The 26,324-nt window shown below is 42.9% G+C and overlaps 1 protein-coding gene across 2 annotated transcripts in view; it reads right to left on the minus strand.

The window, feature by feature from the left end:
• MMEL1 (membrane metalloendopeptidase like 1) overlaps nt 1–26,324 on the minus strand; it is a 963,690-nt gene that overhangs the window by 237,399 nt on the left and 699,967 nt on the right. For both annotated transcript variants that reach the window (XM_078640928.1, XM_078640929.1), the window contains exon 7: nt 21,595–21,713. In XM_078640928.1, coding sequence (XP_078497054.1) covers nt 21,595–21,713 — 119 coding nt within the window. The remainder of the gene's footprint in view (nt 1–21,594; nt 21,714–26,324) is intronic.

Here is a 26,324-nt window from a genome sequence, read left to right on the forward strand (position 1 = left end):
TAGGCAGGCTATGAGGTCAGGTCGGAGCGTTCGGGTAATAAATCATTTGTGGCCTGAGGCCTACCATTTATTTGGGAGAAGCAGTTATCACGCACTTTTCGCCGATCTTATCTTTGGTGCATCAGCATCATCACAGTGGTGTAACCTGCACATGTATTATCCCTCAGAGTCCGAGTGCAACCGCACCATTGAGTGACATTGACGTCACAGAACACTTGTAAAGCAGCAGCGCACCCGGGAATTTAATTACTAATGCTGGCGCTGCTAGTGATGTAGTGCAGTGGGTGTGAATGACGTGCTACTGGCAGCAGAAGCAGACTGGTGTACATGCAGTGTGACGTGGTGGATGATCTGCGAATCACAGATCCACCACGTCACACTGCATGCACATCAGCCTGCTTCTGTGAGCTACTGTTGCCTCGATGCCTCTTCCTTCTGCTTTGCCCTGAAAGTCCACTAACTCATCTCCTGGCCTTCAATCAGCCAAAACGTCGTCACATAGAGGAGCCGTTCCCCCCTCCCTCCCTGCGCCATTTGGGTGACCCTTTTACAGTCGGACCACAGGGCAGCCAGCAGGCCTCTACAAACCCATGATCTCTGAGGGCTTTGGGGGAACTGTTTGCACAGCTCGGAGGGGGGCTGAGCAAAGAAGCCTCCCAGGTGAGGTCAGTCATTGGGCAAGCACGCGCGTTCAGAGTTACTTCTGAAAAGTGATAGATTACCCAACAAGTAATCAGACGTGCAGCACCGATTACGGGAAGTGCCTTGTGTAACTGACTGATAACATTAGCATTGAATTTACACGAATAGGTGCAGGTTCGAGGGTCAGTAAAGAAAATCCTTTTAGCACATAAATGGCATTCCAATGAGCTGATTGGCCTGTGTGTGACAAATAGGAAGGAACTGCCCATCACAAGCAATAGAAATTAAAACAATCCCCTTAGAAACCTACAAAACATATCGCCCCATTACAATGGAGCATATTAATTAAGTGAAGGTATCCCACGTGTGGCGTATTTATGTAGCCCTAATATCACCTGGTTCATATTTTATGTACAATGTGGCATCAAAATGTGACAGACGCTTTTTCAAGATTCCAAGGTCCATGTAGTTTTTGAATAAAAAGGGTCATAGGCCCAGAATGCAATGCCTGTGAAACTTGAGTCCTATGGAGGTACGAGGGCAGGGCCTGCACTAGAAAGGGAGGGAATGGAGTTTAAGGTGGAGGGGTTGTTAGTTGTGATCTCACAGCTAAGATTGCCACCTACATGCATGACATTGAACTGTTTGCAGCCCTGGGCATTTAACTACAAAGCATTGGTATTAAGCATGTTAGTCTATCTAGTTCAATTAGAGAAAATGAAGACTGCAACACCAAGAATGCATTACATTTTCACATGAAAGCCCAGTATTGGAATCTTTGTGATGTCATAGGGAGAGGTAATATGCTAACTGCTAAAGACGTGAGCCCCCAGCGGGTACTTTTGAACTCAAGAGATGCGGCAGGAATAATCTTGGGTAACCTAAATTTTGATGATGATGGCTTCCTCGCCTGTTTTGGTTTCCACACAGGACCACACTTCATCAGTTAATACAATTGAATATGTAATGAAAAATGTGCTTTAAAATACACCATTTTGGTCTGTCGTTTTCCCAAATTTCCTCCCCAAATCCCCCTAGTAGTGGTTGGGCTCGTTCGCTGCGCTCGCTCGCCACGCGCAGGACGGGGGCTGGCCTGGCAATATTTGCCAGGGCTGCTTTCAGTTCCCAGTCCGGCCCTGTACCCCTTGCATCTCTAATGAGATGCAAAGGGGGTGTTCCGGAGAAAAATAATAGGAGAAATGTTGTTAAGCGACATTTCTCCTATTATCAAGGATTTTGCTAACCCTGTTAGTGATAAAAAAAAGCAGGGCTAACCGCGGTTAGCGCTGCTTTTTTTACACCTGGTATTTTCCTGACTATCCTATGGAAGGTGGATATCATGGCTAAGTTTGTGAGCCCCTATCATCAAGCTAACGCCAAACTTCGAGAGATTATCGTTGGTTTTCCAGCGATAATCTCTCATTTGGCTGTTAGCGCAAGGATTTTTATCACTTCTGAGATAATCCTTGCTAATAGCAAGTTATCTCCGCGATAATTTCCGGAGATGCTTAGCGATAAAAAAATCGTTGCTAAGCCTCGTTAGCAATAAATATCGCTAATCGTTGGTAATATGCCCCTGTGTTTTTTGCACACTGGCAGGTTTGCTACCCCACATTTACTGAGGGGTGTGACTGATGTACTGCTGCGTCGCATCACAAAATATCCAATGTATGACAGCCTTTTTTTAAAAGCTCCGGCTGCTTACAAAATAAAAAGTCGGTATTGAGTGAATGAAATTGTTGAAATATGCCCTGGCCCCCTGCGTTACCCTCTGCTCCACCGGATGTCGGCAGCCACCGATCAGAAGAGGATGATCATTACCTGCCCCTGTTCTTTGCATCGCAAACTTTACTTTGTAATCGCAGGCTTTGTGGATGCAAAATGGTTTTGTAAATCTGTCCCTTAGACTTTATTGACATAATAGAATTTAACATTAGCTGTTTCTTCAAATGGGCTTTTATATATTACTTTTTGCAGCGGAGGCTGCTTCTCTATCTGGTGACAAAAGTTTCTCTGGTGCCTCGTGATCTTCTTCATATTCACAGCAGCCATTTTTCTCAAGGGGCCATGCAGTGAAAAGCAAAAGACAGGTTTTTTTTTTTACTCAGTCTTACATCTTTAATACTCATGAACAGTAAGCATTCTAGAATGCTGCTTTGTTTGATGATGTCTGCTTTGGTTTTGGGATGTATTGTGACACCATTAACTGGATGGCCCCTTTAAGGGCACTTGCCATCTCTTATTCTATCTTAATTTTAGGCACCATCTTGGAGAAGGGCAGCACGCTAAGCTATTCTCTATTGTCCTGGCAGATATTCTTGTCGGACGTAGCTTTTTGTCATAAGAAAATAACCTGATATGTTCCTAATGGCAATGACAGCTATTGTACAGAAGCTGGAGGAGGGCGAGCTGTCAGTCAACGTGATGAGCACATTCAGCTAGAGCGCGCGTCACATGAAAGGCCAAGGGAAAGAGGAAAGGGCTTAAAATACACTAAAAGCCTGGGAAACATTTGGTATTTCAAAAAAGTGACAGGGTTCTCCCAAAAATGGAAGATTCTCAATGGCTCCTTTGATTTAGAAAAAAGCAGCGCGCAGTGGGGAATGGAGAGGTGTTCTATTTAAAACTGCGGCACCAGATATAGAGTGTCCTTGATAATGGCACCGGGCGTCTTTGCTCCTAAAGTTATAAGGCAAATCATTTTCTTTGAAATAGTGATACTCAAAATACGACCTGGGGTCCACTTGTGCCCCTCCTGACCTTTCCATGGGGCCCCTTGGTGAACAGCAGCTTTGGAATGCTGTTTACCTTGATTCAGCACTAACATTCAGAATGAAAGTCCTGCAGCACTCAACTTTAGAAACACCTTCATTTTTTAAAAGACTTTTTACAACAAACGTGTTAAAATATGATAACGTGTCTTAAATATAAAAAAAGGGTATTTCGTTAAGATACAGATTTTTTTCATCTTAGTACATCTGATGAAATCACTGCATTGTGAGGTTTTATTTCTGTTAAATTATAGTTTTCAAACATTAATTTAGAAAGATTCATACTTCCACTGACCCTGACAACAATGCCAATAGTCAACTGAGAGGCAAGCCTGTTGTCATGTAAACGCTCTGGGTGAACGGGGTTGCTATTATAAATGGACAACAGCATAGTTTATTAAATCAAACACAAGAGAAGGAAAAGGAGGCAAAGCGAAAAAAACCAACTGCCTAGGATCACACAATTTGTTCAAGTGGGTAAGCCGGGATTGATCCCAGGTTTTCTAGTTTCGCATTGTGCAATACAGCCACTGCATGTACATGCTTCGCTTCCCTACATCCACCTTACAAACCCCATATCATCTGACTGCCACCATGCTGGTATTATTGCGGCCCATGGTCACACCATAACCATACTTTTTGGCCCCTGAGAAAATGTCTGTGAGTACCCATGCTTTAAAGTATGAATTTATATGTTTTTAAACTGGCTTTTTCCTGTCCTGTCTTGATTTCAGATAGTGGTCTTTGAAAGCAGTAGGATCAATGAGAAAATGAAAGTTGATGATTCGTACAAAACACTTTGGGGCCGATTACGATGTGTCTTGGAAGGCTCTGACCGATGATCAGAGCCTACCGAGCTGCATCATAATGGACCGGTTGGATTTCTTTCTGACCGCCTCATTTTGATGGAGGTGGTCGGAAAGGAATCCGACTGGTCATTCTGTCTGGCTTATGATGGGCTTGGAGAGCCCGTCGGCTAGTTGGAATGCGGCAAGTAATCTCAAAGGCTGGCCTTTCCGTCCTTGAAATTACGATGACGGTTTCCGACATGGTTTCCATGCCAGTTTGTCTGACATAAAAGCGTCTTTAGGAGCCCCAAGCAGGGCCCCCTTGGGTGCACGGCCTCCGGTTGGAGGCCAAGGGGGCATCTATGGTGCCCCTTTTGATCCCTGGTACTTGGGGCAGGGATGAACCCCACCTCCCATTTTACTATGCGAGCATGCATTATGGCCGGTTTATGGCCAGACTGCATGCTCCCATAGTAAAATGTAGGCATGAGACCTAACAGTGTTCGGTCACATCTTGATGAGGCGGTCGGGACCGCCGACTTGAAGGTGGTCTGTCCCATTACCGATGCAGTGTCAGGCAGAAGTGATTCCTCCCGACATGGTAATGAGGGCCTTAATGTTAGTGCTTAGCAAATGTTACAATTACCCTAATTTATAAACTTTGAGCTCTGGGAAATTAAGAGTCTTACCTGTTACCTCACAGTTTTTTTACGATTAGCGCTCAGGTCTCCATTTTTTCCCACAGTTGTCAATTTAGTGCCCAATTTAGAGGAGGAAAGTAAAGGAGAATATACCAGAAATGGTGGATTTTCCATCTACACCTCAGACCACTTATGGCTTTATTAAGAGTATGACGGATGGGATAATCTGTCACAAATGTAGAGGATCTCCCTTCCGCCATGTTAAAAATGCATCATAACCTATGGCACTTCTGATGCAATGGACAAAACATCAAACTCTAAATAAGGCCATTGGTCACCCAGTTATCAGTCCGTGCACGATGGACAATTGACCGCTGGAGAACCTCTGGTTCAGCCACATTGTCTGCCAATGTCTTATCCTGTGACACCGGTGGAGCAGCTTGTCCTTTACCATAAGTGGTAGTGTTAACACCATGAAAGATCACCATGGAAATGATGGTGAACCTTTACAAAATTGTTTTGCTGGTCGTGAGATTTATTTGGAAATGCAAATTGTGTTTTTTTCTAGTTCGTTGTACAGTAAATTTATATTAGCCACACTTATGCTAAATGTTTATACTCCTAAATGGAACAAGAGCTCTACTATAAATGGTATGGGTGGGTTTTCTGAATAACAAGACATTTAATACATGAAATCACAATTTAAAACTCTTGGTTGTCTCGCACGAATGTCCTATATGACATTAATTACTTTCTGACTTTCATACTTTGGCTGAGATGAATTGGAGCATTCCATCTATCACTTTTTTGTATGCTTATGGGTATGCCCAGACATGGGTCTCGTCCACACTGTCACTGGAACCAAGCTATACCCGGGTGATGAGGCCTAATAAGGGCGCAACCAGCCCTAAGATACTTGTGTTTTTGTTCAGGAACGACCTGGCCTAGCATTTCGGTCTGGACTGTTCAACTGGTGCAGGGTCAAGACTGATTTGAATATGGCTGGGTCCAAACTGAGGTTGCATAGTGTGCAACATAACAATTTACTGGAATACGGCCCTGAGTAATTGCCAGTGGCTGAGAGTAATTTATGCATTTCTTCCATCACTTTTTGTATACTTTTGAAAATATAGCACTGGGTAACCAAATTTAAAAAGTTTTGTATAACTACACATGGACAGAGACGTGTTGCATATTATGATCATGCAGCAGATATATGTGAAATTATAAGATTCAAGACCACATCGAAACTAGAAGAAGGTTGGAAATTCGCACTCACACATTTTGGTTCCCACACCTGAAGTTAACAGTTCCCAGCGAGGCAAGTGGGTGGGGCAGGGCGCGGCAGGGGAGAAAGACGACAGACGACGGAATAGGTGTTATTTATTTATTCAATTATACCTATTCTGTCGTTTTTCGACTTCCCCCTGTTCCCACCCTGGCCCATCCCCTCCCCATCCCCGCTCGACCACATTAACCTGTGCCGGTCGCCACTGACAGTTCCTCAAACATTCAGCATGGTTGTACTGGTTGTGGCTCTGGGAAAGGGCTAGCGGCAGAGCATGAGTCTGACCCCCACCCAACACACTCCTATACAAATGGGTTAGCATGGAGCCCTCCCACTGCCAGGACATTTATTAGATCTTGCATCTTTTTGCATGGTTTCTCCTGTCTTTTGTAATGTAATGTAATGTAAGTAATGTAAGGTAAATTTATAAAGCGCACTGCCACCCATCGGACATCCGTTTTACTTTTGGTCTCCTGTTTTTGCTTGTGTGCTTGGACTCTGGGCATGTGTTCTGTGTCTAAAATGTAATGGCATTTGGTTTCTCCATGACTGGCATAACTGGTTTACTAGTAAGTCCCTTGTACAGTGCACTACATGTGCCCAGGGCCTGTAAACCAAATGCTACTAGTGGGCCTGCAGCACTGATTGTGCCACCGACATGAGAAGCCCTCCTGCAGTGTCTCAGACCTGTCTCTGCAGAGTCTGGGTGCGCAGTTTTTAACTGCCATGTCGACCTGATAGGTACACCTACTTGCTAGTCCTGTGATGTATTCCTATAGGTTCTGTATCGATCCCCCTATTCCTGACCCTATTCTGGTTAACAAGTTAACTAGCAGCCATCCCATGATGCAGAAACCGTTATCTGATTACGCCAGACCACGGCACAGGAGCACGTTATCTGATTAGGTCATAACGCTTGCCATCTAATTAGGCAAAGCAATATTCCTCCAGCCCCTGATAAGGCATACGGAGTCCTCAAAACAAATCAAACCTATGACAACCTGGGAAAAACCCTGCGGCCATTGTTTTGATTTCCCCGAGAACTTCAGTAAAAGAATGTGCTAACGACCAGCTCGTATGACATCCTTATTGACGTATCTATGTCCATCCTTACGTCAATCTCGGCACCTTACAGGTATAAATATTACCGACATTGCCTTAAGCAAACACACGCGGTGGTGACGAGATCGGAGCAGCGAGACTTGCCGAAGCCCAGCAGAAAGCGAAGCCCACTGGCGCTGCCCCGCCTTCCTGACGCGCTGAGAACGCAAAGCTGCCCTTCTCCTGCCGAGAAATCCAGCTCCGGCGCTTCCGAGCAGCCCTCGCAGGCAGCTTGGAATATCGAGACCTCAGACGAGAGATACTATCCCTCAACCATCCTAGAACTCAGGTACAGAGCTGAATCACCCCTTGCAGAGAATTCTTGAGTCAGTCACTTGGCAAAACAAACTTAACTTAAACTGCTACTTTCTATCCCCGCCCACGTATTAGGCTTAGGTCAGGTACACTGGGGTAGGCGTAGTTAGAAGCACCAGTTGAGTACTATTAGTAAAATGTATATGTGTATATATATATTCTGTCCATTTTAAATAACGTATGGCTTAGAAACCATATCAATGTTTTTACAGTATTATTTTATAATTCTGCTTTTATTGTATGCACTTTACTTAACCATAAGTATTGCAATAATATCGATTCATTTCTCTTGTACGAGAAAAGAGACTGATCAATAAATAACATCTTTTATTGAACACGCCCGTCTCTTCCTTTTCTCTACAATCTGGTGAAACTAAGAATGCACGTACTGACTGAGTAAAATAAGTTGTCTTTTGTTTTCACACGACTCTAGAGATATACTCTTGATTAGGGGAGAGCAAAGTTGTCATGTTCTATGGTTGTCAGAAACTAAATCCCTTCTTGTCTATCCAGGGAGGTTCAACTCCTCCTTGTCTATTCGAGAAAGTTTCTAGTGAACTCTGAGCTAGCTGGCAAACCCAAAACTTTAAGTCTAATATCGACAGTAGAAGACCTAGTTAACGTCTGGTCTAGGTCTATACTATTGGAGGTATTATTCCAATGCGCAGAGCCTATTGGGATAATAGGAACTACACTACATGGCGCCCAACGTGTTTGGATAGGCGATAAAACTATCGCAAGACTTTAGAGTAACTCAGTCGTGCTCTTTCACTCAGACCCCTTTTTTCCCATAATACTCCAAAGACGTCTGGAGTGGGTGAGAGGTAAAATCCACCAAACCTCGCAGGAGGGAACTCCTATGTATGGTTCTTGGTTCAATCAACGTTGAAGGATACACTGTTCCAAAATATTGTGCATCTAATCTTTGTTTCCATAAGAAACATGATCTGCAAACAAACAGAATAACCTTCCTGACAGTAAAATGCCAGAAAGTGATGATGAAAGAGAGAAAGCTAGATTAGCAGCTGAACTAATAGAAGCTGATAATACTATGCAAGAAGCAGACCCGGATATAAAACTCATCCCGGTCAACATAAGAAGATCTATAACGTTAAAACTTATAGACAATGGACTGACACCAAGAGGTGGTACAGTCATATTCGTAATTGAGGCACACGAATATCGGCAGACAGAGGTATTCTATTCATGGATAAACTTTCCAGCAGCAAATGCTGTAACAAAGGAGTTCCACTATTATAAAATAGAGGAACCTCCTAATGAGTACACTCCTTTCGAAGAAGTGGAAGTACCACTCAAATTCCAAGAGCACCTGCTCTTGTTTAATGGCGCCCTAAAACATAATAATCACATCACCAGGCTCGGTCCACTAGGTAGACCAGGAGCAACGTGGCCGGTCCTAGCCGGATACACACCACATCCAGACATCGAAAGGATGTCTGCAGCAGATGTTTTAGTACAACTAAAACAATTAATTAAAATATATAGACAACTAGTCCAATATGTAATGCGGACTTCAACCATCCAACCTGTAGTTAAAATTCCACAGCTGACCCCACATCAGGGGAACACAAATAAAATTACACCACAGAACATACAGTCCTGCCTAGGTAAAGTACCAGCTAAACGGGAACAAATACCATTCTGGTTAGCACAAAAAATCACCCAAATAGAGGCGGTGTTTCCAGACACCACCCCTGTGGATAAACACAGGATTCTGACTATCTGTCTTCCAATGGGAATCGCACCACACGTGGAGGACTGTGACACTTGGGGTACAGTCTTTGCTTCCATTTACACAAAAACACATGGAGTTCCATCCATGTCAGTAATACCAGATGTGCTAAAACAAATTCAAGACGAATATGGTCGAGAACCCGCTTTAACTCTCGGTATGAAATTACTAAAAGACTTCAAGCAGGTCTTGGCAATATTACTAGCCAACATAAAAGGAGAAGCAGCGAATGTGGCGATCCGCCAGAGGTTAAAAGAGACAGATATAGCAGACCAACCAGCTGAAATTGCCAGAATTATAGAAAAATCCTATGAAGAACTAGGTAGAGATAGTTTGGGTGGAATACCAGTAAAGCCCCAACTAATTGAAAGTCCTGAAAAAATATTTATTAAAAATAATCTAAACAGTCAAAAGAAGAACTGGGATGGAAACAAACAATCCAATCCAAAAGAAAAGAGATTCCAGTCCAGAGGAAGGTCTCCTCGGCGGAGAGAAAGATCTCCGGACCAAGGACCCAAGTCTCCACAAAGGGAGCCCTCTGTGAAAAAATACAACCTTAGAAATAGGGATAACATAAAGAAACCGGATAGATATCAAGATTTTGATACACGTCCCTCTCAATCTTTTCAGACTTCCTCGCAGAAATCGGAAAGAAGAGGACGATCGGAACCCAGGGAAGGGCACGTCAAGTCCAAAGACAAGGAACCTGCTCATCCAAATAAAAAATTACAGTTTCCAAAGAAGAAGGTAGCCAGTATTAAAGTATTCAACAATGCCGAGAATACTGAGGACACAGCTGAAAAACGGAGAGTGGGCTCAGACAATGCTAGACAGCGCAGCAGAAGTCAGCATAGCACGCAAAGTCCTTATGAATCATCTGGAGACAGTGGACACGAATGAATACATTCAGGTGGAAACTGCAGACACCAGAGTTAGCAAACCTCACAAAATATATGAAATAACTTTACGTATAGAAGGGGATAAGACTAGGAAAATAAGGGGCCTTTTTTGGGATAATCTCTCCAAGGGCTATGACATCCTTCTAGCTGAAAAAGATTGGCCACCAGAGTTCGTCAGGGAGTGCCCACATGGCGAAGAAATAATTATGCCTGCCTTCTCAAATCATATTCCAATTCATAAAAAATATACACTTGCAAGAAAGTGGGCAGTAGCTCAAGCTCCTGCTTTATATAAAAATCATGTAGGATGGGATGAGGACTCTCCTCCTCACAAAATCCAGTTAAAATCACAACCTACTGCACAGAGGCAGTACCCAATTAAGCAAGAAGCTAAAAAACAGGTAAAAGAAATTCTAGATCAACTAGAATACCAGGGGGTGATTGAAACTTGCACCTCACAAATGAACAACCCTTTGTTTCCTGTCTCCAAACCAGACAATTCATATCGTCTAGTTTTGGATTACAGACACCTTAACTCATGTTGCAAAACCTTTGCAGTACAAAACTCGCATAGTGCTGCACTAATGAATAACATAGTGCGCAAAAAATACAAAACAACATTAGACATCTCTAATGGATTCTTTTGTCAAAATATAGCAGCAGAGAGCAGATACTTATCAGCGTTCTCAATAAATGGTGCTCAAAAAGAATTCTGTCGGTTACCCCAGGGGTACAAGAACAGCCCAGGAGTATTCTCAGCGAGGGTAACAGAGTTACTACAAACCTATGATGACGAAGCATTATCTTATGTCGATGACATATACCTAACAGATGATGACTTGGATACTCACTTGAAGAGAGTGAACACCATAATACTTGGGTTCACAGCTGAGGGTTACAAATTCAACTTTAAAAAATCTAGAATTGCCCATCTAACAGTCCTGTTCTTAGGATATGAATTATCAAGTGAAGGCAAAAGCCTGGCTGACAATTTCCTAGAGAAATGTGCCGTACTCCAAGCACCTAGAACACTAAAAAACCTACAGTCAATTCTAGGCTTCCTAAATTTCGGAAGAACATACATTGCAAATTACGCAGAAAGGGTCAAACCCCTTTATGATCTAATAAAACCAGATTTAAAAAAAACAAATTGGACTCAAAAACACACAGAAATTCTGAGATCCTTACAAACAGATATGTTAATTAAAACAAAATTAGAAACACGTGATAACACACGCAACCTTGTGATTCGAGTCATCCCAGGAAGATGCGGATTCACATACCTAACCTCTAATGAGGGAGAAAAGGTACCAATTGCATTCAAATCACACTTGTACACAGAAGCTGAAAAGAAATTCAGCATTAAAGAAAACATTGTTCATGCAGTTCAGACCGCAATAGCTAGAGAAAAAGATAAAGCTGACGGTAGACACATCACAGTCAGAACAGCAGAATCAGCCTTTGAGGCATTAACAACCCCGTGTAATTTACCAACAACAGCATTGAATCCGGAATGGATACAATGGGTGAATTCCATTACAATGGACAAAGTAAAATACTACTTTGATCCAGAACTAGAGGAACTAAAATATCTAGAATATGAAAGAATAATCCCTCTGCCAATCGACATTCTGCCATTACGACAGTACGCTTGTGTAATCTATACAGACGGACATGCTCAACCATCCGTTTGGGGTGAACAAGCATACAACCCCACATGTGAGATTACAAAAGAAGTGTGGCGCGGAGGTATATTAAGACCTCTATTAACAAAAACACACTCAGTAGAAACTAATTCAGAACAACAGACTGAAATAATAGCATTGAAAATGGCGCTAGATAATGCAGATCGCGAATTCCCGACACTCATAGTGTCCGATTCGTATTACTGCGTCAAATCATATAACAGCGATTTACAGAAATTGATTCAAAACGGTTACAAAGATGACACAGGTGCAACAATAAAGCAAAAACTGCTTTGGGAACAAATAGTTCTGTTAAAGAAAGAACTACAAAAGACTCACGTGATACACTCACTGAGTCATCAGCGTGATGGCGTGCACGTTGCAGGGAATTCATTGGCTGAGAAAGCCACAGCGGTAGCAACTGAATCGGCTTCAGTAGCTAGAAAAAAGCGTGCAGTAAAATACATTGACGGTGAAACAATGCTGGCGGTGAAAACGTCATCAAAAGGCGACTGCTCAGCGTTACCGATCAGTTACCCACTCAAATATACATACATAATCGATGCGAACTCCGTTCCTTTTGCTCGAATCCCTGGAGTGGGGGATAGAGTAATTCCAAACAAGGACAGGAGAACTTTGTTAATAGCAGACGCACATATGGGCGAGGGTCTCAGACACCTCAAACTAAAAGATTCTCTGGAAGAACTTCAATCAGTGTACTGGTGGCCAGGCATGAGCCTGCATCATCACATTTTTGTAAAAAAATGCCCGGGCTGCAACAGAGATCGCAGCGGCGAGAGGAACGGGGTAATACCATGGCGTTTCACTCAATAAGGGCTAAACAATAATCAGTGAAACAAGTGTAAATAATGCGTCCCATTAACAAATAAAGACTAGTTTCCACTTATAAATGTAGACCCCAGCACTCGGCTGACGCCGGGACTGTTATACAAAGATTTGCGAGTCTAAATAGCATATACGCTAGGAGCATGCTACGTTTGACCAATGTTTTCACTTTAGCCCTCAAGCTTGTGGGAAAGCACGGCCAAATGAGCATAGCGAAGCGGGATTCTTCTCACTTCCTTCCTGAGGGATACGGGATGGTTGAAAGAAAAAACCGTGACATAAAGCAATCTATAACAGCAAAGGTATTAGGTTCGGGAGCTGGGTGGGTCAAACATCTAATAAGTGTCCAACGTAGTCTAAACAACTTGCCAAGAAATTCTCTGAGGGGATTCAGTAGTCCGTACGAATTACTGTTTGGGACTAGGATGCTAGTCTTAGATCTTGACAGTCAGACTTCAGTGGTGAAAGAAAAAAGCTTTGATATCAAAGATCGTTTGGCTATTTTACAGGACTTAAACGAAACAAGAAAAGACCTGAGCAACATAAAGTTGAAACAGCAGCCAACAACCACTGAAGAACCACCACCTGTCCCAGCAAGACATGTCTGGATTCCAAAAATCGGGGATCTAGTCAGAGAAAAGATCGCGGTAAAGAAGGAATTTGGGCCTTCTTACAGAAAAGCAGTTCCTGTCTTGTCCATCAACGGGACAAGATCAGTTGTACTACCGCCACTTGCTGGTAAAAAGGAGAACCGAGTTGTATCCATCGACCTGGTAAAACCACAATCATGTGGCCGATAACAAACAGTAGGCCAAGTGGACTCCCGATAAGTAGTAGAACACCAAGGTTTGCTACAAGTACAGAGGTGCTAACTAAAAGGCTAATCACATTCGAAACGCCTACAGAACAACAACAAGGACTATGCAACAATGCAATGGAACTCACACCTCTGAAAATCCAAATAAAAACATTTAGTAGAGACACACCAACCTACAATGAAGTAACAAATGAATATGCTGAAGCTGCAAGAAACGGTAATCCTGAAGCAATTGGAACAATAGACAGAACGGCATCCGGCTACTTCATCAACTTTGATGATTCTTCTGAAGACCTCAGTGAATCAAAGACGCAGCCATCAACAAAAACTTTTAAAGATAAAGCTAAGGAACTTTTGAAACAGCTGAAAGAAACCTATCTGATTTCTCCATGGATTGAATTTTGGGTGTCCTTTGGTGTATTTATCCTGATACTTTGGCTCATCATGATACTATGCTTGGGACGCTTCATTGAGGGAAAATATGCTAAAATGGACACAGCAAGCCAGAAAATCAACTTGATCCTCAAGCCACACACGTCTTCACACGTCGAGAAAAGAGAACTTTCTTCAGTCAACTTCACAGCCAATCCTATACCGGGTGGGGTAGCATGGGACAATACTGACTATGAAATTTATGGTCCGGTTGAGATCCTCAAATATCCACACCAAATTAAGATCTCGTTGAGTGACTTTGTAAAATCAAACTCATTTGCGGATGATTGGGACTTTGAAAGTATTAATGACATGATGTCTGATCTAGTGATGTCTGCTAAATTTACCAAACATGATTATTTGCAGGGTTCATCTAATTATGATAGTATGTACTGCTACAACCACTATGGTAACCATTTTTTACATAAATCTGCACAACCTAGAAATGTTTTAAATTATAATCAATGGGAACATTGTGCAACCCCTCCAAAAGGAAGCTCAAGAACCGTTTATGACAAATATTCTTATTTTTCAGGGTTCAATACAAGTAAAGCTGAAACATTTTATTTTAAATTGTCAAATAAGACAGGAACAAAAACCATGCTTACAAACACAAAATTGATATATTCTGACTCATTTTTTGAACAGATGAATACATTTGGTTTTGATTATTGGGATAAAAATGTGGAAGTAAAAAGTGTTTGGGGTACAAAAGAATGGCAAGTACAAGGTATAGAATCATTGTTTAGAGCCTGCATGATCCCAGAACAAATTATATTCTTGAATGAAAGTATTCAACAAACTACCTGTCTTGGATTAGCCAAAATCAAAGACTTAAATAAACCGTCTATTCCAAAACCAACAATGAACAGCAATAACTCTGCAGATGAAGAGATAGACGTAAACTGTGTATTAGACCAAAACAGAACAAATCCTGATTGGAAACAATGGTTAATCTGGCCCACAGATACTAATAACTGTCAAGACAGATTCCTGAACAAAACACAGGGGTTCACATTGACCAGGCCAGACCCTAGATATTCCCAAAGACAACACCCAGGGATAATCACCACCTACAGTGTGGGCAAACTCTGCCTTCAATGGCTAAAAACGTCCACACTGACAGAAATTAAGCAACACCTAACTTTACTTACTGATGGTGCTGACTTGCGTGATTTCATTATGGGACCGCGCAAACAGCGTCAAAAACGCTTCATAGCAGCCTCTATATATGCAGCTTACAACGAGGCCTGGAAGATAACTCAAATTGAGACAGCAGAAAGTATACGGGAAATTGACCGTATTAATTTGGAAAAATCGCTTTCTGTAGTAGACAATGGGTTAATGACTCTGTCCTCCAGAATCTTTTCATTGGACAGCATTGTGTCATCAGCAATCGACATTATATCGCAAGACTTACTGTTGTTACAACACGGTCAGTCTCAATTGCGTTCTATTGTACAGCTTGGCTGGACGTTACAAAATCTGCGTTCAGGCTATGTGCCTTGGCGTTTAATCAACACAACGTCACTATTCCATATCTTTAACCTTACTGATAAACAAATCAGTATGGCACAAAAGGGTGCTGATTATACAATCCTGAGCATTGAGAAACTCGAGAGATTACCATTGACAATGTCAGAACGACCTGTCATTGAATGGATAATACATGGGATAATTAATATTCCGATATCTACTTTCAGGTTTCAATACTGCCAAAAATATATACAGGCTGGCATGTACGAAAAATTAGGAAAAGGGTACATTATGACAACATGGAACTTGCCCTATTCACATGCATGTGTCAGTAATAAAGGACAGAAAGTGTTTCTTAGTGGCAATAATTGTGCGATGTCACTAAGCGGTACACTTCTGTGTAATGGAATTAGTTTGCATGGAGCCTGTGAAGGGAACTCAAATAACCTTTCATGTCACCAGCTAGGCGCACCTGCAACAGAGATAGAACCATTCTTTAAAAGACTCTATAACGGGAGTTACATTCTAATTGTGGATCGCAGATGTTGTAGTCTACTGCCCGGGGTTCCTTATCTCGTTAGTACGACTGCGAAGGTCATGTGCTGTGGACGCTTATTGTTCCCCAGCTCCTTTCCAGACAGGGAGGCAAGGGCATGGCCTAACTTGAAAATTACTTCTATTCGAGTTGATACTTTAAGCAGAATGAAAACAGTGCTTCTTCAGACGCCGACCAGGCTCACGTCATCACAAGAAACGTATGATCTCCTAGTCGCAAGGACGACTGCAGAGATTCACTCATTGTTATCAACTAATTCCCCCATACATTTCGCAGAAATCCTGAATGAAATCTTAAATATTTCTGATACCAGTGGAGTCTCAAATGTATTTAAGACAGTATTTTCGATGGCATTAACACCATTCAAAGCCATACTGGGTATTTTTCCAGACTTCGTCCATTCAATTTTTGGAGGAGTTCCCCTCATTTTGGGACTAATTGCAGGAATCCTATTCTTAGTCCTTATATTTCGTTATGGCAAGCCATGTCACAGACAAAACACCCGCGACAAGGGAAGAAACAATCCGAGCCATTGGATACCGGGACCGGATATCAAAAATCCTGGGACTAACCCGGCTTAGAGACCTGAACATGACTTGGTTTCTTTCATTTTGGCCGATATGGCAAAGATGTGTTTTACCTGTATTAAGGTGCATGCTGTGCGAACAAGAATGCGTGTTGGACACCTGTCTGACGCTACAATCGGATGCGCCAATGGATGCAGAAACATTGTTGGGTCCGGTAAAGGCTCATGCATTGTGCTGCCCTCAACGGCTGCCAATCCTGATGACGGCATTCGTGGAAACTTCACCACTACGATTAAGGGGTAGTGAAGATCAAGATGAAAGCAGCATCGATCAGGTACAACCTTCTGTCAGCAATACTACTCAAAACGTCAATGGAGACAATCATGCACATGAATGCATGGTTACATCTTTTTCCGAGTTAGTGGAACTCTCACAGGAAGCTGTTGACAGCTTTTTCAGCAGTCTCAATGATATGATGTTCTCACCAGAGCAGAAATAATGACTCTTGAACAAGCTAGCACACGGCGTTCCCGACACCTTGAATTTGGCCTTCAACTTTAATAATAAAGTAACAAGATCAACTTTTCCTCCAGTCCACGGACAGCAATTTTTTTAGCAGCCCCAAAATATTTTTTAACATTTTTCGGGACACTTATCTTTTGCTTAAAGTAAGAACTATTCTTAGAGAACTAATTTCTGTTTTTAGAAACTTCATAGACATTAGCTGCCCGCTGGTATGTTCATAAATATTTTTTTCTTGAACTGTGATGAAGTGGTCTCGAACTTTTCTTCTGTATTAAGAGCCATTTCATGTGTAATTCTCATATTCGATTACTAATAATGTATACATATGCGTGATTAATTTAGCATTATTCTACTGCTTGAGTGCATATAGTACATGTGACTATTTCTTTTCCCGTATATTACATAATTTCGAAATGCATTATATGTATTTTGGGGTGGTAGGTATACACGATACTCTACAGTATGTTTTACTATGCCTAGATTCGTAAATATGGCCATAGTTAGCGTGGAGTGGGTGTGATGTATTCCTATAGGTTCTGTATCGATCCCCCTATTCCTGACCCTATTCTGGTTAACAAGTTAACTAGCAGCCATCCCATGATGCAGAAACCGTTATCTGATTACGCCAGACCACGGCACAGGAGCGCGTTATCTGATTAGGTCATAACGCTTGCCATCTAATTAGGCAAAGCAATATTCCTCCAGCCCCTGATAAGGCATACGGAGTCCTCAAAACAAATCAAACCTATGACAACCTGGGAAAAACCCTGCGGCCATTGTTTTGATTTCCCCGAGAACTTCAGTAAAAGAATGTGCTAACGACCAGCTCGTATGACATCCTTATTGACGTATCTATGTCCATCCTTACGTCAATCTCGGCACCTTACAGGTATAAATATTACCGACATTGCCTTAAGCAAACACACGCGGTGGTGACGAGATCGGAGCAGCGAGACTTGCCGAAGCCCAGCAGAGAGCGAAGCCCACTGGTGCTGCCCCGCCTTCCTGACGCGCTGAGAACGCGAAGCTGCCCTTCTCCTGCCGAGAAATCCAGCTCCGGCGCTTCCGAGCAGCCCTCGCAGGCAGCTTGGAATATCGAGACCTCAGACGAGAGATACTATCCCTCAACCATCCTAGAACGCAGGTACAGAGCTGAATCACCCCTTGCAGAGCATTCTTGAGTCAGTCACTTGGCAAAACAAACTTAACTTAAACTGCTACTTTCTATCCCCGCCCACGTATTAGGCTTAGGTCAGGTACACTGGGGTAGGCGTAGTTAGAAGCACCAGTTGAGTACTATTAGTAAAATGTATATGTGTATATACATATTCTGTCCATTTTAAATAACGTATGGCTTAGAAACCATATCAATGTTTTTACAGTATTATTTTATAATTCTGCTTTTATTGTATGCACTTTACTTAACCATAAGTATTGCAATAATATCGATTCATTTCTCTTGTACGAGAAAAGAGACTGATCAATAAATAACATCTTTTATTGAACACGCCCGTCTCTTCCTTTTCTCTACAGTCTGGTGAAACTAAGAATGCACATACTGACTGAGTAAAATAAGTTGTCTTTTGTTTTCACACGACTCTAGAGATATACTCTTGATTAGGGGAGAGCAAAGTTGTCATGTTCTATGGTTGTCAGAAACTAAATCCCTTCTTGTCTATCCAGGGAGGTTCAACTCCTCCTTGTCTATTCGAGAAAGTTTCTAGTGAACTCTGAGCTAGCTGGCAAACCCAAAACTTTAAGTCTAATATCGACAGTAGAAGACCTAGTTAACATCTGGTCTAGGTCTATACTATTGGAGGTATTATTCCAATGCGCAGAGCCTATTGGGATAATAGGAACTACACTACAGTCCCAAACCCTCCCTTTTTACTTTATGTTAGGCTCTCTAAGGTAGGCCCTAGGTAGCCCAAGGGTTGCTGTGTACTTAAAAGGTGAGACATGTGCTTTTAGGGTTTACATGCCCTGGTAGTGAAAAGCAGCTTAATTAGCTTTTAACTCAAGCTAGACCTTTCTCTACCATAGATTAGAACTGAAGCTGCCCTGCAACATTTTACACATGTATCTTACACAGGTATCTTCCAATTGGGGGCCGATGGAAAATTAGAGCTTGGTGTTTCTGGACTCCCAATTTAAATATACATATTGAAGTTGGTTTTTAAATTGCAGATCTAAAAATGTCACTCTTAGAAAGTTGCCATTTTCTTACTTTAACCATTCGGTGCCCCTGCCTGCCCCTAGAATACACCTCTTGGTTGGAAGACAGTTGGGCTTTGTGAATTCACTCTAGACAGTCACACAAAGAGAGGGGAGAGGTGTGCAGTGCATATCCTGATGGCCCATCTCCAGCGTTATTGGTCTTTCTGAGCTAGAGTGGTGGGAGAAGTTGACACTTGCATCTGAGTAGGGTTATGCCTGTACCCACACAAATAACTGCATACCCCTCAATAGTGTGTCTGGAGCCAAGAAGGGCAGGGTCTTGTGCACTACAAAGATATTTCTTTGAAGTCTCCCTATTTCAAAGGCCAAAATGGGTATAAGTACTGGACCTCTGACACCGTGAGGGAAGGAACACTTCTGGACTGAGGACATTCTACCAGGAAGAAGAGCTGCTGGAGTGCCTATAGGGACAGACACTTTGCACCTTGATTTGCTGAATTGGCCTGCTGTCTGCTGTTTCTTGCCTGGGGTGAGAGGACCGGACTTTACTCTCTGCATCCTGCTTTCTAAAGTTTTGCAAAGACATTGAGTTGAGCTTGCCTCCTGTTGGACGTCTCAGGTCCATTGAAGATTTCACCTGCATCTTGCTACCAGCACCTGGGCCCCTTTGCTGTGAGCCCTGACCTGCCAAGTGGTGCCAAACGCAGTCCTGGACCCTTAGAGGCTATCCTGGAGCTGCAACGAAGAAATTGAGACATCAACTCCAAGCGTCATTTTGGAGCCAGTGCATTCCTGTGAAATCAATGCATCGCTGCTGCCTGTACCAAAACCGTGGTCCCTGCTCGCGGAGTGCACAACGTAGCGACTGCGGTTTACAATGCAAGCCCTTATGGTGCATCAGCGCCTCTCAAGTACCGCCACTACATGAGTCTAGAGCACCACTTCACCGAAGTCCATGACGCACCGCTCTGATGCAGCACCTGTGGCCTGGTGGTTTGACAACGATGCCATGGAATCGATGCACCATGCTGTGAAATCAACACATAATCAACACTGCGTTGCCTTCAGTACCCGAGGTCTCGCAGCTGCAACTGACGAATCACCTCCCCTGCACCCAACATCATCCCTGGGTGTTAGTGGCTCAACTAACCTGCACCGACTCCAGGAATTGACACATCACTTTGCTACAGTGATGCCTCACCTCCTTTGTGCAACGCATCGTAACCCGAGCACCAACCTGCCAGTGACCTGCAAACAGTAAGGAACCGATGCATCACCTGCCTGGTGACACCTCCCCTGCACATTGCACCGTCTTTGACATTGTGATGCATCCAAGGTACTGTACTGGGGTCCATGCGACCCTTGTAGCTAGCCCGTATTCCACTGCAGTCGAACTGAACTTGCGGATTCGTCTTGGTGAATCGCAACCAAATAGCCCCAGTTGGAGCTATTGTTTTCTAAACGCTATAACTGCATTTAATATTAAAGGGTTCATATCTTGATTTTTGTATGTTGTATTTATATTGTTCTGGTCTCGTTTTACTAAGAGAAATATTGGCTATTTTTCGAAACTGATGTGGAACATTTTTGTGGTCTCATTGTGTTATTGTGTGTGTGTGCACAAAGCCTATGTACATTGTTTCTTTTGTTTGGTCTGACTGATCTATGCCAATCTACCCTAGGGTGGGCACAGGTAAAATTTGTGTGCACTACACTTACCCTGACTCGAGTGTGAGTTCCCACTTGGACGGGGTGCAAACCACTGACAACTAGAGACCCCATTTCTAACAAAATTCCATACATGTTGCACATTCTATCAACCCCATGCCAAAAACCCAAAGTGGCAAATCGGCTGTCATTTACCTACTGCTTGTAACAAGTGATAAATGTCAGCGGAATTGCCCATGGATTCACAGATAACCATAGGAAAAGCACCCAGTAGCTCCAAGTTCGCGTGGCTATTTCCCATTCCGGAGGCAAATGCTTGTAATAACTTGATTGATTTTAATGGGGAGATGCTAGCTAGAATCGATATATCCACCCCCTAGGTCCCCAAGCTCACACCTGCCAAGTAAATCTCCCGGTAAATACAAATAATGTAATAAATAAATAATTTGAGAAATAATAATAAGAAAATAAATAAATAATGTAATCCATGTAATGGAAATCAAAATGAAAATAAATCTGTAATTAGGCCTAAAATAGTGAGAGAAGGTGGAGCTGCCCTTTCCAACATTCTTAAATATCTTTAAATGTACATATACATAAAACTGTAATGAGATCTTAAATAGTGAGAGGAGGTAGGACTGCCCTTCCCAGCCGACACAGAATCCCAGTTCTGCAGCGCTCCTTACATAGATGATGTGCCTGCTGGAGTCTCGGTCGTCGTTCCACACAAACATGTCGATGAGCACGCGCTTGTTAAATCTGGAGTTCAGGATGGCTAGCTGTTCTTCTAAGACCCAGGTTGACTCTGGAGAACAAAAAGAAACATGCATCAGAGAGGATCCATCAACAGAGATTTATAGTGTTTTCTCAATATTTAGGAAATATTGTTCTACATTCAAAATATGTACCTTTAGTATGTCCCTATATTTGTCTCCACTCACTCTGAAAGTCGCAAAAACCCTCACTGGCCCAGTAATGAGAGGTTAATGTAAATCAGAGTTGTCCAATTGAGTTTAAGCAGGATCGGATTTTTAGGAGATTTTCAGGATAACTATTAACATGTAAATGTGGAACCACGTTAGTTTATCTTATATGGGAATCCTCAAAATAGGGCATGGATCCGACCCTCCTACTTTGACACTATTGATTTACATGAACTATTTCTAAATTGGTTCACTCATATAATGTTGAAAGACAGAGACAACTCGTGCACTTCTCTACAAACTGGAATGTGGAAATTAATATCAATAGCATTTTCTTTTCCCATGCTCGTTATAGTGACTTCCTCCTTTAACATCCACTAAATCATGCAGTAGGCCTATTTATTATATTAATACTTGCATTATCCACGAAAGAATTCTAGGAACATTTTTTTGGGGTTAGGACTCAATGAAAAATATGTCCGCATTTCCTTACTGCTTTCTCTCGTTTCATCCAGTACTATATTTACAGACAAGGTTCTGAAAATGTTCTGGAGTGTAGCACTACACCTCATGCTAGTGTTCATTAAAGAGCTCGGCAAAGAATATTCTCCTGCCACAAGAAGTCTGCGAGCAGAAGCAGATTGGTCTTTTATTCCATCGGCCATTGTCCTGCAGGGTCTACAGACATTGGAGGACGAATTTTGATGGACGACCGTTATAGCTCTGTCTCCAGCTATCTGGGGGTTATAACATCAGATACAGCAGCCAAAAAGCAAAGGGGCATATTACCAAGCAATAGCGATAATTATCGCTATTGCTTGGTTAGAGACAAAAATTTACCGCTGAGCTGCGGCGATTTTTATCGCAGATAAACCTTGGTATTACCAAAGTTTATCGCAAATGCGATAAAAATCGGCCGCAATGCATGAATATCGCTGAAAAGTCAGCGATATTCATGCATTACCGAGCTAATGCTCTTAGCCATGTTATCCACCTCCCATTGGATAACATGGCTAAGAACTGCTCAGGGCAGGTGTTAGCTTTTGGAGATATTCGCGCCCAGCGCGAATATCTCCAAAAGTTGGTAACAGGAGATAGCGATGTTAGCGACTGTTTCCAGTCGCTAACATCTTGCCACGCCCACTTTGCATGTCATTAGCGATAAATATCACTGACATGCAAAGTGGGGCCCAAGATGGTCGCTATTTCCTACTAGCTGTCGCTAACTGGTGTTAGCGACAGCTAGGTAATAGGGAGATAATTGTATCTCCGCTTTCTTGGCTTTTAAAGCAAAAAAAGCGGAGATAACCCCCCTTGATAATATGCCCCAAAAAGCGAAAAAAAGATAGGGAGCTAGCGATTGTGAAAGAGACAGTCACTACTCGTGTTGGTTCGAAGAGGCGTGGCGGGGTCAGGGGGAGGGGAAGAGGGATGAGTAGGATAAATGTAAAAAATAAAAGATCTTACCTGCTTCCCTCCACAATCACGTTGCGCTTGTCTGCTCCGTTCCTCTTCCGAAGGCACACGCTCCCAGCCTGCCCTGCGGCCAATCCTGAAGCTGCTCTCATGCATGAGAGCAGCTTCCGGATTGGCCTGAGCACTCTCGATTTACACTCCAGGACAGATGGGAGTCTGTGCCTGCTCTCTCCAACCCTGCACCGTTGCTGGTTGGAGAGAACGTTTACTGCGCATGATGGTTTGGCCGGCCTCAGACGGCTGGCCAAACCCTCATGTGCATTGAAGAGAGTGCATATACAAGTTCCTTCAGTGCCTGTCGTCACTGTGACCCCACCCCTTCCAAGACTCAGCACAAGGAAAATAAAACGATTAAAAACAGGTTTTGAAACTGTTTTATTATTGCTTGTTTTTCATGTTTTGGAGGGTGCTGGCGGGGGGGGGGGTGTCACCCCTGGAAAGAGAAAGATTGGAAAGAAACTAAGATACAGGATACAGGGAAGAAAGAGATAGGAAGAGAGCAGAGGCTGGTGTGAAAATTGTGCCAGAGCTGCTTTTGAGTCCCAGTCTGGTCCTGTCTGTGAGCGTCCATGTATCCACACATCAGGTGTACTGATATAGCAGCAGCCTATAGTTGTGCCTCATTATGGTGGCAGGATAAAGAAAGCTAGTGCTGAGTAGGGCTTATGCGAATACCTACATGAAAATGACATCACAGTTCATTTTCAACTATTGCCTGTAGTATCAGCTTTAAGGCATATTTTCAACGCAATCCATGTAGGCCTTTTTCTAATTCCATTAAATGCTGGTTTATCATCATCTTGACTCCTTATGCAGTGAACATATGAAGTGCAGCTTGTGTGAAATTCAATTGACAAAGTAAAAAGTTGTGTCAAATGTGAGGCAAGTAATGAAAGAAGGTACCATAATAAGACATACATAGCATTTAGAATGGTGTTTAATGAGGGCCTAAATACAACAGCCGGCTCTACTCACAGGCGTTTTTTTAAATATACATTCACTGGGGTTTGAGGGAGTGCTTTCACACATTTTTTTCAAGACCATACAAAAGTTATGGGATAGTTTGGGCGCTAAAACCGCCCTGATCGCGATGACCGATGACATCAGAACCCTCCTTAACCAGGGAGAAACAGCAGCCCTGAACCTCCTCGTCCTCTCAGCCGCGATCAACACTGTATCCCACCACACCCCTATCAAGAGGCTTTACCACATTGGAATCCAAGTAGACATCCTCAAATGGATTGCCTCCTTTCTCACCGGAATAATCCAAAGATTTTGCCTATAATATTTCAACTTCTAACACAAGAACATATTCTGCAGCATTTCTCTAGGCTTGTCCCTCAGCCCTACACTGCTCAACACCTACATGACCCCCTAGGACAACATCATCAGAACTCATGGACTAAAGATCATACCCAATGCAGACATCACCCAGGTCATCCTCTTGCTATTAGAAGACCCCTCCACCACAATGGCTAACTTCCACAGGTGCATCACAAGCATTGCCAACTGGATGAAAGAAAACTGCTTAAAACTCAACACAGACAAAACAGAAGAGCTGCTCTTCAGGAACAACGCATCCCTGTGGATTGACTCCTGGTGGCCTTCTGAAATAGGACTCTCACCCACTCCGACAGATCATGCTTGCAACCCTGGCATTATTCTGAACAGCAAGCTCATCATGAAAAGCCACACCAACACAGTCTCTTTTGCCTGTTTCCTCACTCTTCAGATGCTCCGTAAGACCTTCAAATGGCTCCCTGTCAACAACATATGAACCGTCACTCAAGCCCTAGTAACCAGACTCCGGAAACGCACTCTATGTAGGAATCAATCACCACACGCCAACTGAAGAGACTGCAGACCATACAGAATTCAGCAGCCAGCCTCATCTCAACCTCCCCAAATAGACCGCATCACCCCCACCTCAAGAAGCTCCACTGGCTCCCCATTCAGAAGAGATGCTAATTCAAGGTGCTGATTCACACCTACAAAGCCCTTCATATTCAAGGACCAGCATACATCAACCACCGCATGAACTTCCACCAACCCTCCAGACACCAGCACTGGACCTCATCCACTCTGCTGGAATTCAGGAAAGGACTCAAGACTTGGCTGTTCAACTGAACCCTCACTTTGCAGCAAGGCTCTCAGTGCTTAGAAATCCTCGTGGGTGAGTAGCCGCGCTATATAAATCCTGTTTGATTGTATCCTGTCTGATTGACTCCCAAATTGCAAGTGGTGCACAACAGCATCTAGCCAACACTCATTTTGTCATTGAAAAGATGTTATGGAGTTCGACAAAACCTGTATAAACATATGCCTGTACAACACCATTGTGCGAATTCCTCATAACTGATTTGAATTTGGGTTGCACAGTAGAAAGTTTGGTTTGATGTTTATCTTCCTCAGTTGCCCAAATGAGGATCTTTAAGGTGCCCCCTTTTCTTGCTTTCTTTTAGTATTGATAGTCTACATATGTTGTAATAACACATTAGCATCTATGAGTTAGAAGACCCTTGCATGATAGGACAGCACCTTTAATTATATATGGGCACACTGTGAAATAAATATACTACAATATGTAGGAATTATATTTACATTGATCACTATCATATTGGTTTGGCTTCAGGCTCTTTCTCCTGTGGACATTTAATTTATTTAATTAAATCCCTGCTTAGTGGGTTTAATTTTACTAGGTTTATTTTTGTTTTACTTGGTTTAATCTTGTTTCACTGGGTTTATTTGGTTTCATTTTGCTTGGTTCCGTGCCTACCTTTTTTCCCCACCCCTTTGCTGTTCTCGCTCCTTGCCCTCCCGCCTCCATGAGAGCACCTCCCACCTCCCAGAGCTACTTATAGAGACCACTGCACGACCGCACTCCAGGCACACCAAAGGCAAGTACATTTGCACCCATCCGTGCCTGGCCATGCCAAGCACCAGGACTCCTGTCCTCCCTGCCACCCACCAATACACTACCAAGGAGCTCCTGGACATGATCCCCGGACACTGAAACA

The sequence above is a fragment of the Lissotriton helveticus genome, chromosome 5_1 (assembly GCF_964261635.1).
Source record: "Lissotriton helveticus chromosome 5_1, aLisHel1.1, whole genome shotgun sequence".
Taxonomy (NCBI): Eukaryota; Metazoa; Chordata; class Amphibia; order Caudata; family Salamandridae; genus Lissotriton; species Lissotriton helveticus.